The sequence below is a fragment of the Crassostrea angulata genome, chromosome 1, assembly GCF_025612915.1.
Source record: "Crassostrea angulata isolate pt1a10 chromosome 1, ASM2561291v2, whole genome shotgun sequence".
In the NCBI taxonomy this organism is placed as follows: domain Eukaryota; kingdom Metazoa; phylum Mollusca; class Bivalvia; order Ostreida; family Ostreidae; genus Magallana; species Magallana angulata.
The window spans coordinates 18,060,957-18,080,123 of record NC_069111.1 but is presented as its reverse complement, the minus strand read 5'-3'; the positions used below and the strand labels follow the sequence as shown (position 1 = coordinate 18,080,123).

General features: G+C 35.4%; 2 protein-coding genes across 2 annotated transcripts; one reads left to right on the top strand and one right to left on the bottom strand.

Moving 5' to 3' along the window:
* The first annotated feature begins 33 nt into the window (after nt 1-33).
* Nucleotides 34-11,276, top strand: LOC128181996 (alkyldihydroxyacetonephosphate synthase, peroxisomal-like). Its single transcript, XM_052850585.1, has 19 exons — nt 34-232; nt 1,952-2,041; nt 2,397-2,487; nt 2,683-2,803; nt 2,988-3,062; nt 3,415-3,486; nt 3,821-3,900; nt 3,997-4,077; nt 4,607-4,732; nt 5,106-5,214; nt 7,432-7,611; nt 7,730-7,869; nt 8,029-8,078; nt 8,345-8,414; nt 8,860-8,921; nt 9,057-9,146; nt 9,391-9,490; nt 10,904-10,961; nt 11,135-11,276. The coding sequence occupies exons 1-19, from the start codon at nt 105-107 to the stop codon at nt 11,272-11,274; spliced, it is 1,863 nt and encodes a 620-aa protein (XP_052706545.1). The 5' UTR covers nt 34-104; the 3' UTR covers nt 11,275-11,276.
* A 1,758-nt stretch (nt 11,277-13,034) lies between these two features.
* LOC128167587 (uncharacterized) lies at nt 13,035-17,222 on the bottom strand. The gene is made up of 3 exons (XM_052833388.1): nt 16,888-17,222; nt 15,369-15,518; nt 13,035-15,183 (listed from the first exon to the last, which is right to left on the bottom strand). Exons 1-3 carry the CDS (start codon nt 17,096-17,098, stop codon nt 13,256-13,258), a joined length of 2,289 nt encoding a protein of 762 aa, XP_052689348.1. The 5' UTR covers nt 17,099-17,222; the 3' UTR covers nt 13,035-13,255.
* Between the last annotated feature and the right edge of the window lie 1,945 nt (nt 17,223-19,167).

Here is a 19,167-nt window from a genome sequence, read left to right as displayed (position 1 = left end):
CTATATTTACCCCACTTCTAACAATTTGAGTCGGGATCGAAAATCAACCTTTAACCCAAAAGTGGCGTTATCGTTGATAACGCGACCATCGACAACGTGCAAAAATGTCAAAAACAGGGGACACTCTACCAAAGGAAGAAAAGGACACTAAAAGCAGATGTACAATCGATGTTCAAAGTGTAAACGGGAGAGTACCTATGAATGCAGAAACTCCCACGATTCCAAAACGCCGGTAAGTTGGCGATTACGAAACCGGACCTGGGCAATGGGCATAGGATTACTGTGTGATAAAATAATAAATGAAAAGTAAAAAAATTAACTAAAAACTGAGTTTTGAATTACCAAGTAATATATAATATTTCAAGAAAAGAAATCTTAACATGCACGTATGTTATGGAGTTGGATTTCGTTTATTCAAAAGAAATTTTAATCAGATTCTGCCGGATGGAAGAAACTTTATAATGGGGGGGGGGGGGGGGGGGGCGCAGACCGGCCCGGATTAGAACCCTGGCCTCCTGAATTTCTAATCAGGTTCCTTACTAATTGAACTATCTGGTGCCAATATTAAAGGGGCCTGGGTTTGAATCCTTGTCTGATTTGTCATTTTTCATCAATATTTTTCCCTTCCAGTTTAGCAGTTACATTTGATGCCGTGCCACGATATGATGTCGATATTGTACACAAAATGACAGTTAAACTTTGATATCCAACCTGATAAGTTGCAATACATTTTTGTTGGAATTGTACACAAAATGATCGATATCGGCATTGATATCAAACAAGAAATTTTAATAAGTTGAATTACATTTATGATAACGATATCGACGATATCATACACAATATGATGATATTGATTTTGATATCATAGATGATTATCAGTATATTACTATTTGATGCAGGCCTAAAATAAGGTCATAAATTTTTAGACTTTTCCGACAAGAATTTTGAGAAACCCCACATGAATCATGTTGTGTAATATTTAAAGATAAATTTCTAACTATGTATTAGTAATCGAAACAATTCTAAGAATTGTATGGATCCAGGCACTATTGATATCGAACTCTAGTCTTGTTCAACCAGACGCTCGGCTGTCTCCGTTAATCTCCAACAGGCAAGAGAGCCTCTCTGCTTGTCGGAAATTTACGGAGACAGCCGAGCGTCTGGTTGAACGAAACTTTTTTAAACTCTGGCGTAGGAACACATAAGACTACAAAAAAATATCTAAATTGTTCATATTATATAAAATCTGACTATTTTCAAAGTGTTTATAGATAAGTTTCCTTGAAAAAAAATTGCTTTAGCATACATTACAACGAATTTTTCTATTATTTTCAAGAATTAAGTCTTGTCAGCAGTGATGATTTGTGCTTAGGTCCAAACTCTGTTCCACTTTTGGTTTGCCAGAGTAACTGCATAGGAGAGTTGATTAAAATCAACTCCCAAAAATAACTTATAAACTACATATATGTATTGTTATAAGCCTAAATATAATATTATCTGACTGAAGCATAAGTGGATGTTAATTCATAAACGGTAAGCGCAAGTTGAACACTTTGTGGACGCAGTGTGAATGCTTTGCGAACGATGAGCTCGAATGGAGCAGAGCAGAGAGCTTAAGTGAATGCATGTGGAATGCACTGTGAGCCGCACGATGAACACATGAAATAATGGGAAAGTAGAACATTTCGGGGACTGTACCTGCCTGGGAAAAGGTGTAGATCTATGGGATTAGCCGCCAGGAAGCAGAAATTATGATCTAAATACTGTATATAAATTCAGATGCCAATAATCTGTTCATATTGTATCATCATATAAACATGGTTGTTTTGGATAAGCAAAAATATCAATCCAATTTTCAATTTGATTTGGGTTGAGTGTAGAAAGATTATATAGTGATAGTCATTGTAAGAAAGATCATCACAAAATTCAATTGAATTGTTTTGTTTTTCAGACAGGAACTGTTAAAATGGAATGGTTGGGGATACAGCGATTCCAAATTTATTCTGAACAAAGATGGACAGGTTGAATTCACAGGGGACAGGTGATTTTAGAATAGATAGACTTTTGTACACATATATTGTACAAAAGTTCAAACAAATATTATAATTTTATGTATAAAAAATATGTGTTTTGATATCTGGTGTATACTTAAGATTCCAAATTAAATGTGAGGAATAAATATCTGCGTAAGATTGTAAAAATTTCATCACGCAAATTTAAAATCTCACTTATATTTTTTGGACATATGATAACTACATAAAACTATGATAAAAATTTGACATTCAAGATTTTATGTTCTCTCGATTGGATGGAAAATGGTAGAATCGCGGAATTAAGTACTCGCGTAAAAAAAAAGGAATCTACAGTATCTTTGACTTGCTGTTTTTTATCTTAAGGTATCGTTTGAGTGGACAAGTAATGCCTCAGCTTCGAGACTGGATGATGGCTACAGTAGGAATTAGTCTTGACCACAAAACACCAGCTCAGGTAAAAAATAAGAAAAGGAAATTTTCAAAGATATTTTTGGTCATTGATCATGCAGATCATTTAAAATGTGCCTTAAATCTGTTCAAAATATAATGTGTATTGCAGTAGAGTAATTAAAAGAAGGCATTGGAAGCACAATATTTATCTTAGCCTTGCTAAATTCATCTTTCTAACATTTGTCATTTTGTATTTTAGCCACCTCTGACAGCTAAAGATATCAATGCTCCAAAAAGAAATGAGGAATTCATCTCTGACCTCAGAAAAACCAGCATACCATTCACCGACGATTGCCAGGACCGACTATTTAGAGCTCATGGTAAATTAAATCCAATATGAAGTTTTCTAATTCATAACTCCTTTCATACATGTATATAACAAAGAATCTTGAATGTGATTTTGAATGAAAAACTGTAACAAGTCTTTTGAATTACCGTAATAATGTAGTCTATGACATTTGATAAAACCCATGTTTATAATATTATTTTCTTACTCTCTTTTAGGGCACACTTTGCATGAAATTTTCGTTCTGAGAGAAGGAATGTTCAACAGAATTCCAGACCTTGTTGTTTGGCCTCGTAAGTACATCTAAAGTATATGTACCGTAGACTCCGATTTTTATGATTATTCTGCAATTCTCCTGTTTTGTATCAAATTGTGAGACTATACGCAATTTTACATGTCTCAGACTAATAATTCCTCCAGTTGTACAAAGAATCTACAGTATTTGCTTACTGAAATATCAATCATTAAATTTAAACAGCAATTAATTTTTCACTTATTGAGAAGCTTGCATTCAGATCGTTATAAACACCAAATAAATTGATTCATGTTTAAATATGAAACTTTCTTGGAAAAGGTGATTGAATGTTATAACCATGACATAATAATAACAGCACTTTTAATTATTTGTTGGGTTTTGTTCTTCAGAGTGCCATGATGATGTTGTAAAGATTACAGCCCTTTGTTGTAAACACAATGTTGTCATCATTCCATTTGGAGGTAAGTGGGTGACTATTCTTATTTTTTCTTTGTTTCCATTTATAGTTCTAATGTAAATGGAGATTTCCCAGTTTCCATTTATAGTTCTGATGTAAATGTATGAATTTTGTTGTTTGTTGCCACTTGCCAAGGTATCATTTAGATAGATATTTCTCATGTTATAAATTTTTGATGTTACATTGAGATTACACATATTGCTTGTTGTCACTGACTATAGAATTGTAGTATATACGCGTACATATATAAATAAAAGGCCAAGTAAAAATTGTGAGAAAAAGTAATGATACCTGAGAGAATAAGTACATGTATCTCCCTATAAGTTTTGACATTTCAGGAGGAACCAGTGTGTCGGGAGCTCTCGAGTGCCCAGCTGAAGAACGACGAATGATTGTGTCCCTTGATACATCACAAATGGTAAAGTTTGTAAAGTCTTACAAGACCTCAAAACCCACCCCAACTTTAGAATTATTTCATATGACAACAAGTAACACATTTTTATGTGGATTTCAGAACAAGATTCTGTGGATTGATGAGAAGAACCTGACCGCCCACTGTGAGTCTGGTATCATCGGTCAGGACCTGGAGAGGAGGGTAAGCTTAGAGTACTGAGTGTACAGTACTGACCAGACCCAACCTAACAGAAAGCAGACCCCAACCAAACCCCAACCAAATCCCGGGTCTGCTTTCTGTGTCTGCGAAGGGTCTGCTCTGGCAGACCAAAGGAAGACAAAAAATTTTAAAAAGCAGACTCTGACCAGACCCCAAGCAGACAAAAAGCAGACCCAGGTTTGTGACTTGGAGCCTACGCATTGAAGTTTTCATGGTGTCGAGAATAAGTCTTGTCCTTTTCCGTATTTTTTCACCATTTGCCCTTTCACAAGTCTGACTGGCTGAAAGTAACATGAATCTACTGGTATAATAAAATTTATATAATTATAGCATTGCATCTCCTTTACATTTTCATCCTTCATTAACTTTGTCTCATGTTTCACCTTGTGCAAAGCAGAGCTTTAATGATAAATAAACTCATTAAATATCAGAAGAATTTTACTTTCATGTCTTTGAAATGTTATTTCACATATTTTTTAAAGACTTAAAGTTTCTTCATAAATCTTTTTAGCTAGCAGAAAAGGGCTTCTGCACAGGACATGAACCAGACTCGATGGAGTTCAGCTCCCTGGGTGGCTGGGTCGCCACCAGAGCTTCAGGAATGAAGAAAAATATTTATGGCAATATTGAAGACATAGTGAGTTAGGAAAACGCTCATTGTTTGAGGGTTGCTTTTAGCTAAACTAGTTTCAAACTTTCAAAATACGAATTATTGCCATCATCGGAAACCCAGGGTAGGTCTCGCTTCTCTTACCTCCTGTAAGAGATGCAAACCAACAGTGGGTTTTTCGATGATAATAATTGATAGCCTATCTGTATCTTGTAAAATACAAGTTCTGTCATTTTTATCAGGTAATTTCGAACATTCATTTGCTGTTAATAATTGAATTAATGGTTGAATTAACAGATGAATTAATTACTCATAGTGCAAAATTTCAGCATGACATATCATTAGAAGTTTTACCGAGATATGTCTCCAATTCTACATGTTCTTTTTTCCTTGTTTTCAGGTAGTTCATATAAAGTTTGTGACCCCCAAGGGAGTGATGGAGAAAAGTTGTCAAGTACCCCGCCTATCATCTGGCCCAGACATCCACCATTTCATCCTAGGGTCAGAGGGTAAGTTCTTGTTTCCCCTCCAGCTAATTTGATCAGGCGTTGAATTTTTCACCATGCTATTTTCATATCTGTGAGAAAAAAAAAAAGGAAAAGGGATGCCGTGTGACTTTTTATTAACATTTACTCTGGTTTCCTAATTTATTGCGAGTAATAATGTCAACATAAAATGATAAAAATTGTAGATTTTTACATCTTGCATTTTTAGCTCACCTGAGCCAAAGGCTCTAGTGAGCTTTTCTGATCACAATTTGTCCGTTGTCTGTGGTCGTTGTTGTCATCGTTGTTGTAAACTTTTCACATTTTCATCTTCTTCTCAAGAACCACAGGGCAGATTTCAACCAAATTTGGCACAAAGCACCACTAGGTGAAGGGGATTCAAGTTTGTTCAAATGAAGTGCCACGCCCTCTTTAAAGGGGAGATAATTGAGAATTATTGAAAATTTGTTGGTATTTTTCAAAAATCTTCTTCTAAAAAACTATTTTGCCAGAAAAGCTTAAACTTGTGTGGAGGCATCATCAGGTAGTGTAGATTCAAGTTTGTTCAAATCATGATCCCCGGGGGTAGGGAGGGGCCACAATTGGGGGATCAAATTTTACAAAGGAATATATAGAGAAAATCTTTGTAAAAATCTTCTTCTCAAAACCTATCAGGCCAGAAAAGCTCAAATTAAAATGGAAGCATCCTCAGGTTGTGTAGATTCAAGTTTGTTCAAATCATGGTCCCTGGGGGTAGGGAGGGGCCACAATTGGGGGATCAAGTTTTACATAGGAATATATAGAGAAAATCTTTAAAATTCTTCTTCTCAAAAACTATTAGGCCTGAAAAGCTCAAATTTGAGTTGAAGCATCCTCAGGTAATGTAGATTCAAGATTGTTCAAATCATGATCCCCAGGGATAGGGTGGGGCCACAATTGGGGGATCAAATTTTACATAGGAATATATAGAGAAAATCTTTCAAAATCTTCTTCTCAAAAACTATCAGGCCAGGAAAGCTCAAATTTGAGTGGAAGCATCCTCAGATAGTGTAGATTCAAGATTGTTCAAATCATGGTCCCCGGGGGTAGGGTGGGGCCACAATTGTGGGATAAATTTTTATATAGGAATATATAGAGAAAATCTTTGTAAAAATTTCTTTTAAAAGCTATTTGGTCAAGAAATTTCAAATTGGCGTGTAACCATCCTCAGATAATGTAGATTCAAGTTTGTTCAAATCATGGTCCCTGGGGGTAGGGTGGGGCCACAATGGGGGATAAATTTTTTTATATAGAGAAAATCTTTAAAAGTCTTCTTCTCAAAACTATTAGGCCAGGAAAGCCCAAATTTGAGTGGAAGCATCCCCAGATCATATAGATTCAAGTTTGTTTAAATGATAGTCCAGTGGCAGGTGAGGCCACAATGGGGGATGAATTTTTACTTAGGAATATACAGAGAAAATCTTTAAAAATCGTCTTTATAAAGACTACTGTGGTTTCATCAATATTCGTTGAATACCAATTTTCATGGATTTCGTTAAGTTGATCCACGAAATTAAGTGTTCATTGAAGTGCAATTTCTATTAACATTTTGTATTGATAGGGTCATTGGCCACAAATTTATGTATCCTTGAAACTGTGATTTTCACTTTATCCACGAAAATTGATGCCCTTGAATATTAATGAAACCACAGTATTTGGCCAGAAAAGCTTAAACTTGTGTAGAGGCATCCTCGGGTAGTGTAAATTCAAGTTTGCAAAATCACAGTCCCTAGTGGTAGGGCGGGACCGTGATGGCGATTTGAATTTTTACATAGGAATATAGAGAAAATCTTTAAAAATATTCTGGGAAAGTTTTCGGTCCAAAACTCAGTACTTAGTGTAAAAGCACAGGTTATGCAGATTTAAGTTTGATGAAACCATGATTCCCTAGAGAAAAGTGGGGCCACGAAATGGGGGGGGGGGGGGGGTATATAGGAATAGAGAAAAATCTTCTTACAGGTACAACAACAAAAGGGGCTTGGTATTTACCAAAAAATAAGAGGTGGATAAAAATTGGCAGATTTTCAATTTTTTTTTTTTTAGCAAGATCTACTGTACTCAGTTGTCAAGATATTTTGATACTGTAATGCTAATTTGATCAGAATTAAGGCAATTGTTGTTCAGGTGAGTGATGTGGCCCCAGGGCCTCTTGTTCATACAGTTGTGACAACTACACTTTTCAGAGATTATCAAATTTTACAGGAACCCTGGGCGTGGTGACGGAGGTTACTATCAAGATCCGCCCACTTCCTCCCTGTAGGAAGTATGGCTCCATTGTGTTTCCCGAGTTTGTGAATGGTGTCAACTGTCTTAGAGAGATAGCCAAGCAGAGATGTGCACCAGCATCCATCCGACTGATGGACAATCAGCAATTTCAGTTTGGTAAAAACTCTTCATAATTTCAGGAATAATTAACCATAATTTTAGATTTTGTTTCACATCTTATGTGAAGGAATTGTTTAAGTTGCTTAAGAAAAGATTTCCTTTTCTTTTATTATAGGTCATGCCTTGAAACCCGAATCCAAATCTCTGCTGAATAGTTTTGTTGAAGGGATCAAAAAGTTTTACATAACAAAACTCAAAGGTTTTGATACTTCAAAAATGGCAGTTGCTACTCTTCTTTTTGAGGGAACAAAACAGGTTTGTAATTTTAAAGCAGCAAATGCATTTAACTCTTACTTGTATATTTCTTGAACAAAGACCATTAACTTGGACTAATTTCTTTTTGAGTTATGGCCCATGATTCTGATCGTCTGTGTTTTGCTGTATGCTTTATTGACTTAATTTATGCTTTTACAGGAAGTAGCAGCACAAGAAAAGAGGGTATATGAGATTGCTGCTCAATTTGGGTAAGTTTAGCTGGTTTCTGCATGTAACCCCCCTCTCCTCTCTCTCTCTCCCTCTCCCTCTCTCTCTCTCTCTCTCTCTCTCTCTCTCTCTTTTTATCAAAATAATTGAAGGCTTCAGTAATGTAATATCTTATAAATTGTAATGGAAGTAAAAATAATGTGTACACAAAAGAATATCTACCAAAAATTTAAAAATTAGTTAAATCAGTGTGCTGAATGAAATATAGAACCAGAGTATATATATAATGATTTTATTTTTTTTCCAGAGGGTTGCCAGCTGGCACTGACAATGGAGAGAGAGGTTACATGTTAACCTTTGTGATAGCCTATCTCAGGGTAGGTATCAATCGTCAGAATAAAGCCACTCAGTCTCAGGTTCCTGGCCCACCATCATCTAAATTTTCAAATCACTCAACTCAGCCCTCAACTCAAATCCATGCATAAATTTGAGGTAAAAACTCAGACTTGAGGCTGAGTATTGACTTGAGGAAACCTGGTGACAGCTAGCAGGGCCATGTAACCTTTAATCCTGAATTATTCAAATCATTCAAGTTGAATACAGAGTCAATTTAGATGTGTTTTTAGAAATTTCAAAAGTACCTGTATAAAAAACAAAACAAAATTTAATTAAATCATTTTTAATATCAATTTGATTTAACAATATTTGTTCTGAATGCAGAAATTAAGAGAGGGTATTAATAACTTGATATTGTTTTTAGTTTTGTTCGCTTATCCTGAAAAAGACGTAAATGTTTGATGACTTCTAACTTTGTGTTTTCAGGATCTTGGCTTTGAGTACTACATCGTAGCTGAGTCCTTTGAGACATCTGTTCCATGGGATAGGTAAAAAAAATTTAAATACTCTGGTCAAACACAGTAGCATGCTTGTACAAGGTTTGATGAATGAGATGATAGCATTGTCGATATACACAGATGAGCTGGTTGTTTAGACCATTCTAAATATATTTATCCTCTCAGGTGTCTGGACCTGTGCCAAAATGTCAAAGACAGACTACACAGAGAATGCAAAGAGAAAGGGATTCAATTTCCTCCTTACATTACATGCAGGTTAGTGGGGAAAAATGTTTTTCTATTTGAAAGTGAAGTTTTTGTCATGGTGTAGGAATATTTTCTTAGATTTGCCTTTCTGGAATGATTTGATGCATTATTATTTGACAATGAAATTGCATGAATATAATACACGTATAAAATACAATTTTGAGTAAATTTGGGAATAATTATGAATGAGATACAAAATTGATGGGATGTAATCCTGATAAATTTTTTTTCATGAGAAACTGTTCTTCTGTAGGGTAACACAAACCTATGATGCCGGTGCTTGCGTTTATTTCTACTTTGGGTTCAATTACCGAGGCATCCAGAACCCAGTCCAATTGTATGAAGAAATTGAGGTAAAGTAATTTCCTAGAAGTATTTTATATAGTGAATCGTTGAAAGGTCATCTACGCTTACTACCTTTATACCTGTCATCATTTCTCTTGATATTCTTGACTTTAATGCAGTCAATTGTCAATATTGAAACTCCAATGTAATGTAAATTGAAATATCTTTCTTTCTTTCATATCGGTAAAAAGTCATTACTGGTTAATTGACAAAGATGAATATGTTAATCAGGAATATCATATTCCTGATTAACCCCCCCGCATTGCGCGGGAGACTCCCGCAAAACGGCCTAAAAATCTAAGATCTCCCGCATCCAACCTATCTCCTGCGCGGGAGACGAATTTCTCCCGCAATCGTATTTGTCTTCCCCATAACCCCCCCCCCCCCCCCCCCCCCAAATTCTGAATATTTACATGCAAATTTCAACAACCACTGCGGGTTTTTCTCTGATTTTGAGCTCAAAAAGCTGCTATATCAAAGTCCATCCAAGCACTGTCTACCGTGATCATAGTATGACATGTTATAGTCCAGTTTACTTTTTACGATTACTTCCGGTTTTGACTTAAATCAGTTACGTATTTAGTTGTAAAAAAATTAAGTGAAAGCTTAAAACATCTTGATTTTACTGTGTAACACCAAAGAAAACAATACACAGCCAGTGATGTCACTTAACAGGTGCACAGGTAAAGCACCCAAGCCACGTGCAGTGAGTCGTGACTAATTCTGTCTGGCCAGCACGGTCGGTAAAAATCAAAGTGAGTTTGGAACACTGACTGTTTATACAAGCTACCGATAAAAGTGAAGCTCGAGGAAATTTCACAAGAGTTTTTAAAGTTTATAGTACCGGTACTATGAATTACAGGGATGCTATAGACATTACAACAGAGATCATTTTTAAATGATACTGGAGAAATATATGTTGTTTTGTGAATTAAAAATCTATCCTATATATAAAGCAAAAAATAATTTCAATGAATATTAATTACTGGTATTTTCTTAACTGGGTTTCACTGCAAATTCAAAATACGCACAATAAATTTTCTGTGTTTACCCTAGATGTCAGCATGCAGTGATGGTTCAATACTGAACAATAAGAAGACTTAATATAAAAAGTGGCGCTATTGACTACTTGTATTGTACCATGCAAACAAAATAATAGTTTTCTGAACATGTACAGCAACACAAGTTGTAATTGCACACTGGTAGTTATAGAAATAATAAAATTTAAAATGATTGCAAATGCATTAATTAATTACAATGGTAAAATAAGGTATCTAACAGTATTTTTAATATATATTTGCATTTCACGTGAAAAAACGTCGTTAACGCAAAATCTCCCCCTTAGCCAAGTTGGTAAGGGGGAGATTCTCCCACATAGCAGCTTTGAAAGGTTAACAGGTATGATATTCAATGTTTTATAGGCCTCTGCAAGAGATGAAATTCTGGCGAATGGAGGAAGTATTTCACATCATCATGGTGGTAAGTTTGGTATATCAGGAATGATTTCATGCTTGATTAAAGTCTTCATTCCTAGCAAATTTTTATTAAAAAGGGTGAAAGATATTTTAAAAACAGAACACATTTATGTGTAAAAGAATTCTTTCAATGCTTTCTAGGATTTCTTTTCATTTTTTTTTTATTCAATGTTCTAGTTGGTAAGCTGAGGAAGCCATGGCTCAAGAAAACTGTTGGAGAGGTTGGCTTAGGATCAATGCGCGCCATCAAGAACTACATCGACCCTGACAACATCTTTGGAAACAACAACCTAATGATAGGCGACTCCAAACTGTAAATCATGGTCATGTGATAAGAAGGAAATGTAGACTTAAACTATATATTAATCTGATACTGTGGTACTTGTTTTCATATACATGTTTTTTTTATGAAGAAAAGAAGAAATCCTTTCAATTTTGTTTTTTCATCAGTGCTTATATATACATCTAATTTTGAAAACAGATATACCATTTTCATGACATGCTAGTGATGCTACTATGGTATGCACTTCAAAATTGTGTTGATGCATGGAATGGTATGGTATGCACTTTCGATTTTATGTTGAAGACACAAAACTACATACATGTAACCAAATATTATAAGAAAATCATTGTAAGCAGAAGTTTAATTCATTGCATATATATACATGTATATGTGTAATTGTATGATATCATGTTGAGAATATTTGCAAATTCAATGTGTACTTGGCTTTTGTATGAGACTTTTTTTTATACCTTTCATGATAGAGGTCACAGATGCATTTTTTTGAAAACCATTTAATAATAATTGACATATTCATTGTAGCATGAAATTTGTGTACCCGATACATGTGTCATATTAATTTTTGAAAAGAATCTTTGCAATAACATTTCACTCAGTCTTCATTGCATAATCAATACCAGCTAAAGTAAGCATAGAGGGATTTCATGGGATCCTAAATAATATTTGAACAACCAGAAATATTGTGGGGCCTCATTATTCAAGGACAATACTTGCAAACCTTAAAAGCAAAGCTTTACAAAGCCAACCAAATTCTCAACCAAATAGAGTTTGCTTGATGATTTTCCATTTTTTTAATTTTTTTTAATAATTTTTAAATTTTACATTATTTTGTAAAGATGGGGGGACAACTCGACCATTAGCACTGTTTATAAATACTTACAAGTGAATACATTTCTTTGGAAGATTTTGTAATCTATAACGAAGTTCACCACGATACATATAGATTATATGTCAAATTTTTGGTCAATTTGTCTCAGACATTGTCTGAGATAGTTATGTAGTTTTTGGTCTGAGATAGTTATGTAGTTTTATTATCATGAACAAATATTTCTGAATCTGAAAAAGCTAATGACAAAAATTATATGTTTTAAGATATCATTATAGTTATTGAATATTTGAAAACAATGTTTTCACTCTTTTTATCAATATAAATGAGTGTTAGGTATTATATGAACAAGTTTTTTTTAGCATCAGCATCTTGGATGAAATTTCATTTCATAAGAATGAGGAATTTAAAAAAAATCATGTAAGCTTACAGCATTATGATCACAGTGTCAAATGTACATTAACAGTACACAAATTTCCAAAATTAGAAAACTTTCACAGTATTTCAGAATGAAAATAATATATTTAAATTCTTGTTTAGAAAAAAATGAATGTCAATACTTATTCACCACATGTATTTATTTATTGCGCTTTTGTGATTATTTTTTTTATTGTTAATGATAATTTCTAATTATTAAATGGTGTCATTAACACCACATAAACTTCATGTAATTCTTTTAATTTGTGCTTTATAATCATTATATGAATGTTCCACATTTTCATAGATGAAGTGGCAATGCAAGAACCAGGAAAAATCTTGAGGGGATGTTTGCGTTTGAAACACGTGAATGTCTAAATTTCAAAGAGGTCACGAACAGCTCGGCAACCACATAGAAATTAATAATATTCCTCCTTTGTAATAGCCATTGTCCCATTTCTTTTTTTTTTTCCTTTTCGTTTTTTTTCCTGCAGATGAGGCGGGGGGGGGGGGGGGGGGGGGGGTCGGTATGTAATAACTTTTACATATTTAAGAGATGTTGGTCTACTTATCCTTTTACACCCTTTAAATGAATCCACTTTATATCAGAGGATTTATATAGATCATAATAAGTATATTTTAATTTACAAAATATTTAATTGAAAGACATGAACCAAGCATCGCATTCATTAAAAAAATAAATAATTATTTACATAGATAAATAGTGTAGTTTCATTCAACGGGGAATTGTCTTTTAGTTTTTGGCACTTTTGGATCGATCTATGATAAATTCGACTTTACTTTTCTCCTCTTTTGTCAGATCTTCCTCATACTTTGGCACCGATAGTTCGTAACAGCATTTTCTGCAGCGATCATGGACGATCGCTACCCGTTGTTCCTTGTTTGCGCGTCTTTGCTTGGTAAGAGACGCGCTCTTGTGACTACGACCTTCTAAAGACATGTCTATTTTTGGAAACGAAGTCTTGGCTCGTTTCACTTGCCTCTTCTTTTTCTTCTTCACACTTGGGGATGTTTTCGGGTCGTCGAAAGAGACTAGCGGCCGATGATACAAAGCCGATGTGGCGTTTCCGGAAGAATACGTCTTTGCAGACGGCTGTGTGGGATTGGTTTTTCGGGAAACTCCGTCAGTACGAAAGTCTAGATCGGTTTCCGATTCGTTGTCGGAAAGCCCCGGTCCATGTCCGGCATCGTCTATTATTTCCTCTTCACTGGTAGCTTCTTCCTCGTTATCAGCAATAGCGCCCTCTTCCGTCTCATTGTTTACTTCGTCATCCTTCAAGATGTCGTCAATTGTTTCCTTTAGGTTTTCGTCTTCATCTTTTTTCCCACTTTGATCGTGGACCTCATCTTCTTTGATACTTTCCACTGTGGTTGACTCGTTCACATGCTCGTCCTCGTCAAAGATGACCTGAGACGGCGGTCTGTTAGCCTTTTCGACCATTTTTAAAGACGTATCTATGTAAATGGAAGACAGTTTGCTTTGATTGTCCATCGTTCTATCTATTTCATCGATAATTTTCTCCATGTTTTCGTCTTCCTCACTTAATGTTCCATCCTTATCCTTATAACTAAGTTTACTAACGGAACTTTTTTCTTCATCGACGTGCGAAATTTTATTGATTTTCTTCTTTTTGGGCCCAACATCTATTCCCCTCGGAGAAAGCATTTTAGATAAACGTTGTTTTCTTATCGTGGGCAATGCTTGCAAGGCACTAGCTTTCAACATCAGTTCCTCTTTATGTGAAAGTTTGCTTGGTTGCTTTATGGGCGTCACCTTATTATGAAGACAGTGATCTCCAGGGCAAAATGCCAGATGTTCGGGACCTTCGACGTACTTGACGATTTTGGGATAATCCTCTGTCTTTAGATTTTCCACAAGCTTTATGACGGTGTGATCGAAGGGGCATTTGTTGCAGGTGACTTTCATTATGGCTATTCTATTGTTTTTCTGTGCCACCCGCATTTCATGAGCCAACTGTCTCTTTTTATCAACAGTTTTTGCGCTTTTGGCGGGCTTCAATTTCTGAGCTCTATCTGTAAACACCACGGGAAAGTCATTGAAAGACACCCCCGAGCGAACAGCCGGTGTTTCACTCTTTGGTTGTGTCTTGTCCTCTCCATCTGAGATGTTTTCTTGAATTTCCTCTTGACTTCGTTTTGAGATCTCGTCTGATTCTTTCATTTCCATTTCCTCCTCGATTATTTTCTTTGAGTCGTCTGCTTCTTCTTTTTTGCAAGAACTTCCGCCATCAGTTGTTGTTTCCGTTTGTTTGCTATCATCATCCATAAGTTCATCCAACATTTCATTAAAGTAATCAAAATTGGGCGGGGGCTTCTTTTGGGATTTTTTACTCTGCCTGGTGGTGGGCCGGAGATATTCCTCGTACTCATCTTCACTAATTTGTACATGGTCTTTTAGATGCGTGCCAACTGGTGGCTTCACGCTAAAGTCAAACATATGTTGACGAATATCAAAACCACTCCCCAGGTGCTTCCGTTTCTTGCTAGTGCGCACCAAAACAGCATTGAAAAGGTTTAAGAAACTACACATGATAACAGGTACGATGCTAATGATGGCCATGAAAAATCCATATTCAAGAGAGATTTGCCTTCCGGTGTTGTTGGAAGCGAAAGAGTAAGCTGCAATGCAAAGCAGGAGACCTAAAAAAAAACATCAATTATGTTAGTGCTTATATATTATAATACACAATCTAAATTTCTTTTGAGTATGTACTATGTATACGCTAAAATTTGCCTCTGGATTAATTTTAAAAACCACGGCATGTTTACACTGATTCTATAATGCTCTAAGGCTCTCTGACCATGCTAAGTTCAATTTCTCTGACCTGCTAGAAGCCCAGTGACGGCGGACCCATAAAGCAGCCTCCTTTTCTTTCTGTATTCCCAGTAGAACTGGAGGAATCCTGTTCCCGTCGAAATAAAGTAGAAGAAAAGACCCAGGCTGGACATGGCCTGGGCAAAGCCCACCCATGATCCTGTAAGACAGGAAATACGTCACTACAACGTCATGATCAGCAACATAACCATTAAAAATGAACAAAAAACAGAGATTAAAAAATATAACAATTGTGATAAAATCCGTCGTTGTTAAGGACTAAACAAGTATTTCTCTTAGCAAGATATCGGTAATTAATCAATATTATAAATATGGTTTGATCTAACCTTATTGAAGTATTTTGCAGAAAGTTCAAACAGTACAAACAACAAACAAGACATCTGACATAGATGCTTTTACGCATTTAAAAACTCACTAAAACGGGAGATGTACAATATTAATACGTAGTATGTTTATTAACTTTGAAGCATGTACATAATTGTTTGTTGCTCTCCTTTGCTGCTCTAGGGTCCACAGGGTATGTCAAAGGTTAACGGATGTTTTAACATCTCACTCGGTCTTTCCGATAAGAGTTTTTAAAATGCTTTTTCAAGTTTTACTTTTTAAAGATATTGTTTGATGTTCAGGACTACATGGAGTTACTCCAGCACTTTTTACTAAGATATTTGCTGCGAACACATTTACAAAAAAAAAAGCTGTATTATAGTGTTCTAGATAGAATAAGTATTCTATGCATATGTAAAATGATTTTTCTCGGTCAGTTCAGTGCATCACAACTAGTAATACATGTCAATTGCTAGCTATGTGGAAAACTGATCAGCACAAGTTCCCATAGAGGATTACTCGATTAGCATAATAAATAGGAAATTCCCACATGGTTTATCATTATGTACAGAGTGTACTCCGACAATAACGCTTAACAGGTCATATAGATAGTGGGAACAGAGCCAATTCCCGAGACATACTGGTGTGTCAAAAACATGAGATTTTTTTTGGGTAGAATATTTGTGCACTTCTCGGAGACTCTTTAAACATGCATTCAGAATTACACAGAATTCCTTATTTTTACCGTGAGTGTAATATCCACAAAATACATGACGTGCGTCCCCACAAACCAGCAAATTTTTAACTACCAAATATGGAACACCGGGAATTAATAGTAGAAATCCCTGAAGATCGAGAAGTTTTTTTCTGTTTCTCCGAATACCGTGCAATGGACCAGGGGTAGAAATCGTTTTGAAAAAAAAATGTCAGATGATATTAAGACTCTGTGTTATATAGTTTCCACTCTTCTTATGGCATTAGTATGACATGACCCATCTTTCCAAAAAAGAAGAATATGACCCGCGCGCAAGGACAGCATATAGTACATAAATTACTGTATGTGAGTTAAATACAATGCCCTTCATAATGTAACAACAAAAATACATACAATTGAATGTATCACGACTTTTGTAAGTAGAAATCACTCAAAAAATAGTGAAATTTTTATGATAACGATGTCTTACCATCCACACTTTCTATATGAAATGTGTCACACTCCGATTTGATGAAGTCCTCGATACAGGTCATAAACAGACCATACCGATGTATCTGCCCCGCCGCGCTGGTGTACTTTGCCCAGTGTGGTAGTCCGTAGGCCACCACATAGTCTATGAATCCCAGGAGGATGAACAGAAAAGTGATTTTGCGCAAGAGCGCTCGTGCTTTTTGGTTCATGGTTTCATATTTCCACCTAAGATTTCCCTAGACACTTATGGCTACATTTTTGGTAACTGTTCACAGCACCGTATCTATGTCCTTTGGAGACTTCATTGTTAGGCATTCGGGGAGATATCAGAAGTTTTAATCAACTAATCTTCCAATCAAAATTTATTCATTACGATTGTTCTAGCATAGTCGGTTGACTTTAGAGAATTAAAGTCGGCTCTAGGTATGAGGAGTTGGGAGGTTTAATGTGGAAGGGTTAAACTCATTGTTACCAAGACCCATTTATCAATGACAACATGCAGTATATTACACCTATTTTGTTTTTTAAAATTATTTAATGATATATTTAATTATTGGTATCACAGAAAACAGCAGTTAATAGTATTTGACAATGAAATGAAATTAACGTTGCCTAACTACTTTCATACCATGCGCAAAGACCACCTCAACCCCAATAAGACGAATAATATATTGATTGAGGGTTTGTGGCCATGCTTTTGTGAAATCATTTAATTTCGTGGGGGCAATTTTTGAGGACTGTAATGCTTTTAAAGGTTTTTGGGATGAAATTTCGTGGTTTCGTTTTTACATATAATCATATAAAGTATATTTCATAATTTATAGGGGGTAATAAATCGTAGGTAAGGGGTACCTACGAAATCCATGAAAATTGCATCCTATCAGATTCCACTTAAGGTGGTATGGGACACTTCCATGTTGTGACGTATTGTTTATCCAAATTAACAATAAAAATAAGTGCAGTTATTTAAGTAGTTTCTTTCCCAATATTGTCATCTAACAGCGTAGTGCAGTGAGTTTGAGGGTTTACTACGAATCTGTAAGTCATGAGATCGAAACCCACTGTGGATTTTACAATTTTTACCTTTCAAAATATTTTTAAAAGCTGTTTTTGGTTAGATACTGTAAAATTTGAAAATCCTAAACTGGTGAAAGTATTTCAATTATAATGTGTTTTAATCCACATTAATATCGACAGATGTCCCATACCACCTTAGGTGATTGTGATTACCTTTTAACATTTTCACCTTCACGTGGGTCCATGTGTTTCGATTTGATTGATATTAGATACCAAGAATTGATATGGAAAGTGCCCCTGTATGAACAATGAATGGAGGAGCAGGTACCCGAGCTGAGTTATCATCACCAATGAATTACAAGTAGTGACTTCGTGTAATGTGATACGGTATTTAATTCAGGCATTTGAAAGTTGAGGAAATGCAGTGTCAGTGTTTCTGTAGCAGAGCTAAAGAAACGGTTCCATGTGATTTGCCAACCATTCGCCGTAAACTGAAAAAGCCATGCACGTAGGGGTCGAATAAACAATTACATTAATGCAGTAGAAAAATCTGTTTTATCAACTGTTGCTAAGTGGATCCTATTTTCACTTCTTAAAATTTCACTTATCATATTTTGATTTCATTCACAATCAAGCTAAAAAGCAAGATTGAGTCTTGGACCTTTAAAAAGTCCCCTGGGTACATGTATTTGAAAAGCTTGCACATAGGTGCTGACCAGAAAATGACAATAGTTCGTGGTGCACGACAATAAACCGGGGCTTAGAAGTCGATTGGTTCATTGTCTTCTAATGAATCTATCATAAAAGATGACCGAGTGACTACCTATCGGCAATTTGGCAACAAATATGGTAAATTTAATCTTGACAGAGTGTTTTTTCTACTAGTTTTTGCAAATATATATGTAGGTGTCCAGATGGTTGATATCAAATTTCAGACTGTTAATTTGTATATATGATCTACACGTCCAGACTGTTTGTATATACATGTATGGTTCATGATATGTTTACATGATCGAGTGTTCCTCTTGTACTATTTATATGGTTTCGAGAGAGAAAATAAATTGATCTGATATCAATACATAGACAGTCTTTAATTATTAAAATAATCCCCTCTTTTTTCCCCTTAAGACTATTTAATTTGATAGCGGGAATTAAGCTTTCTGGCTTCTTTTGTATTTGATGTTATCCTAAAATCAGATATTTGAGATTAAGTATTTGTTGTGTCGCTTTCAGAGAAAAGGTCTCGAACCATGCCCGAGAC

What these genes read in the sequence shown, in the direction of transcription:
- LOC128167587 (XM_052833388.1), bottom strand. Translation starts at nt 17,098, where the DNA reads ATGAACCAAAAAGCACGAGCGCTCTTGCGCAAAATCACTTTTCTGTTC. An exon ending in TCATATAGAAAGTGTGGATG is followed by an intron (nt 15,519 to 16,887) that starts GTAAGACATCGT and finishes CCTGTCTTACAG; the next exon opens with GATCATGGGTGGGCTTTGCC. An exon ending in CGTCACTGGGCTTCTAGCAG is followed by an intron (nt 15,184 to 15,368) that starts GTCAGAGAAATT and finishes GTTTTTTTTTAG; the next exon opens with GTCTCCTGCTTTGCATTGCA.
- LOC128181996 (XM_052850585.1), top strand. Translation starts at nt 105, where the DNA reads ATGTCAAAAACAGGGGACACTCTACCAAAGGAAGAAAAGGACACTAAA. An exon ending in TGTCATCATTCCATTTGGAG is followed by an intron (nt 3,487 to 3,820) that starts GTAAGTGGGTGA and finishes TTGACATTTCAG; the next exon opens with GAGGAACCAGTGTGTCGGGA. An exon ending in GAGATTGCTGCTCAATTTGG is followed by an intron (nt 8,079 to 8,344) that starts GTAAGTTTAGCT and finishes TTTTTTTTCCAG; the next exon opens with AGGGTTGCCAGCTGGCACTG.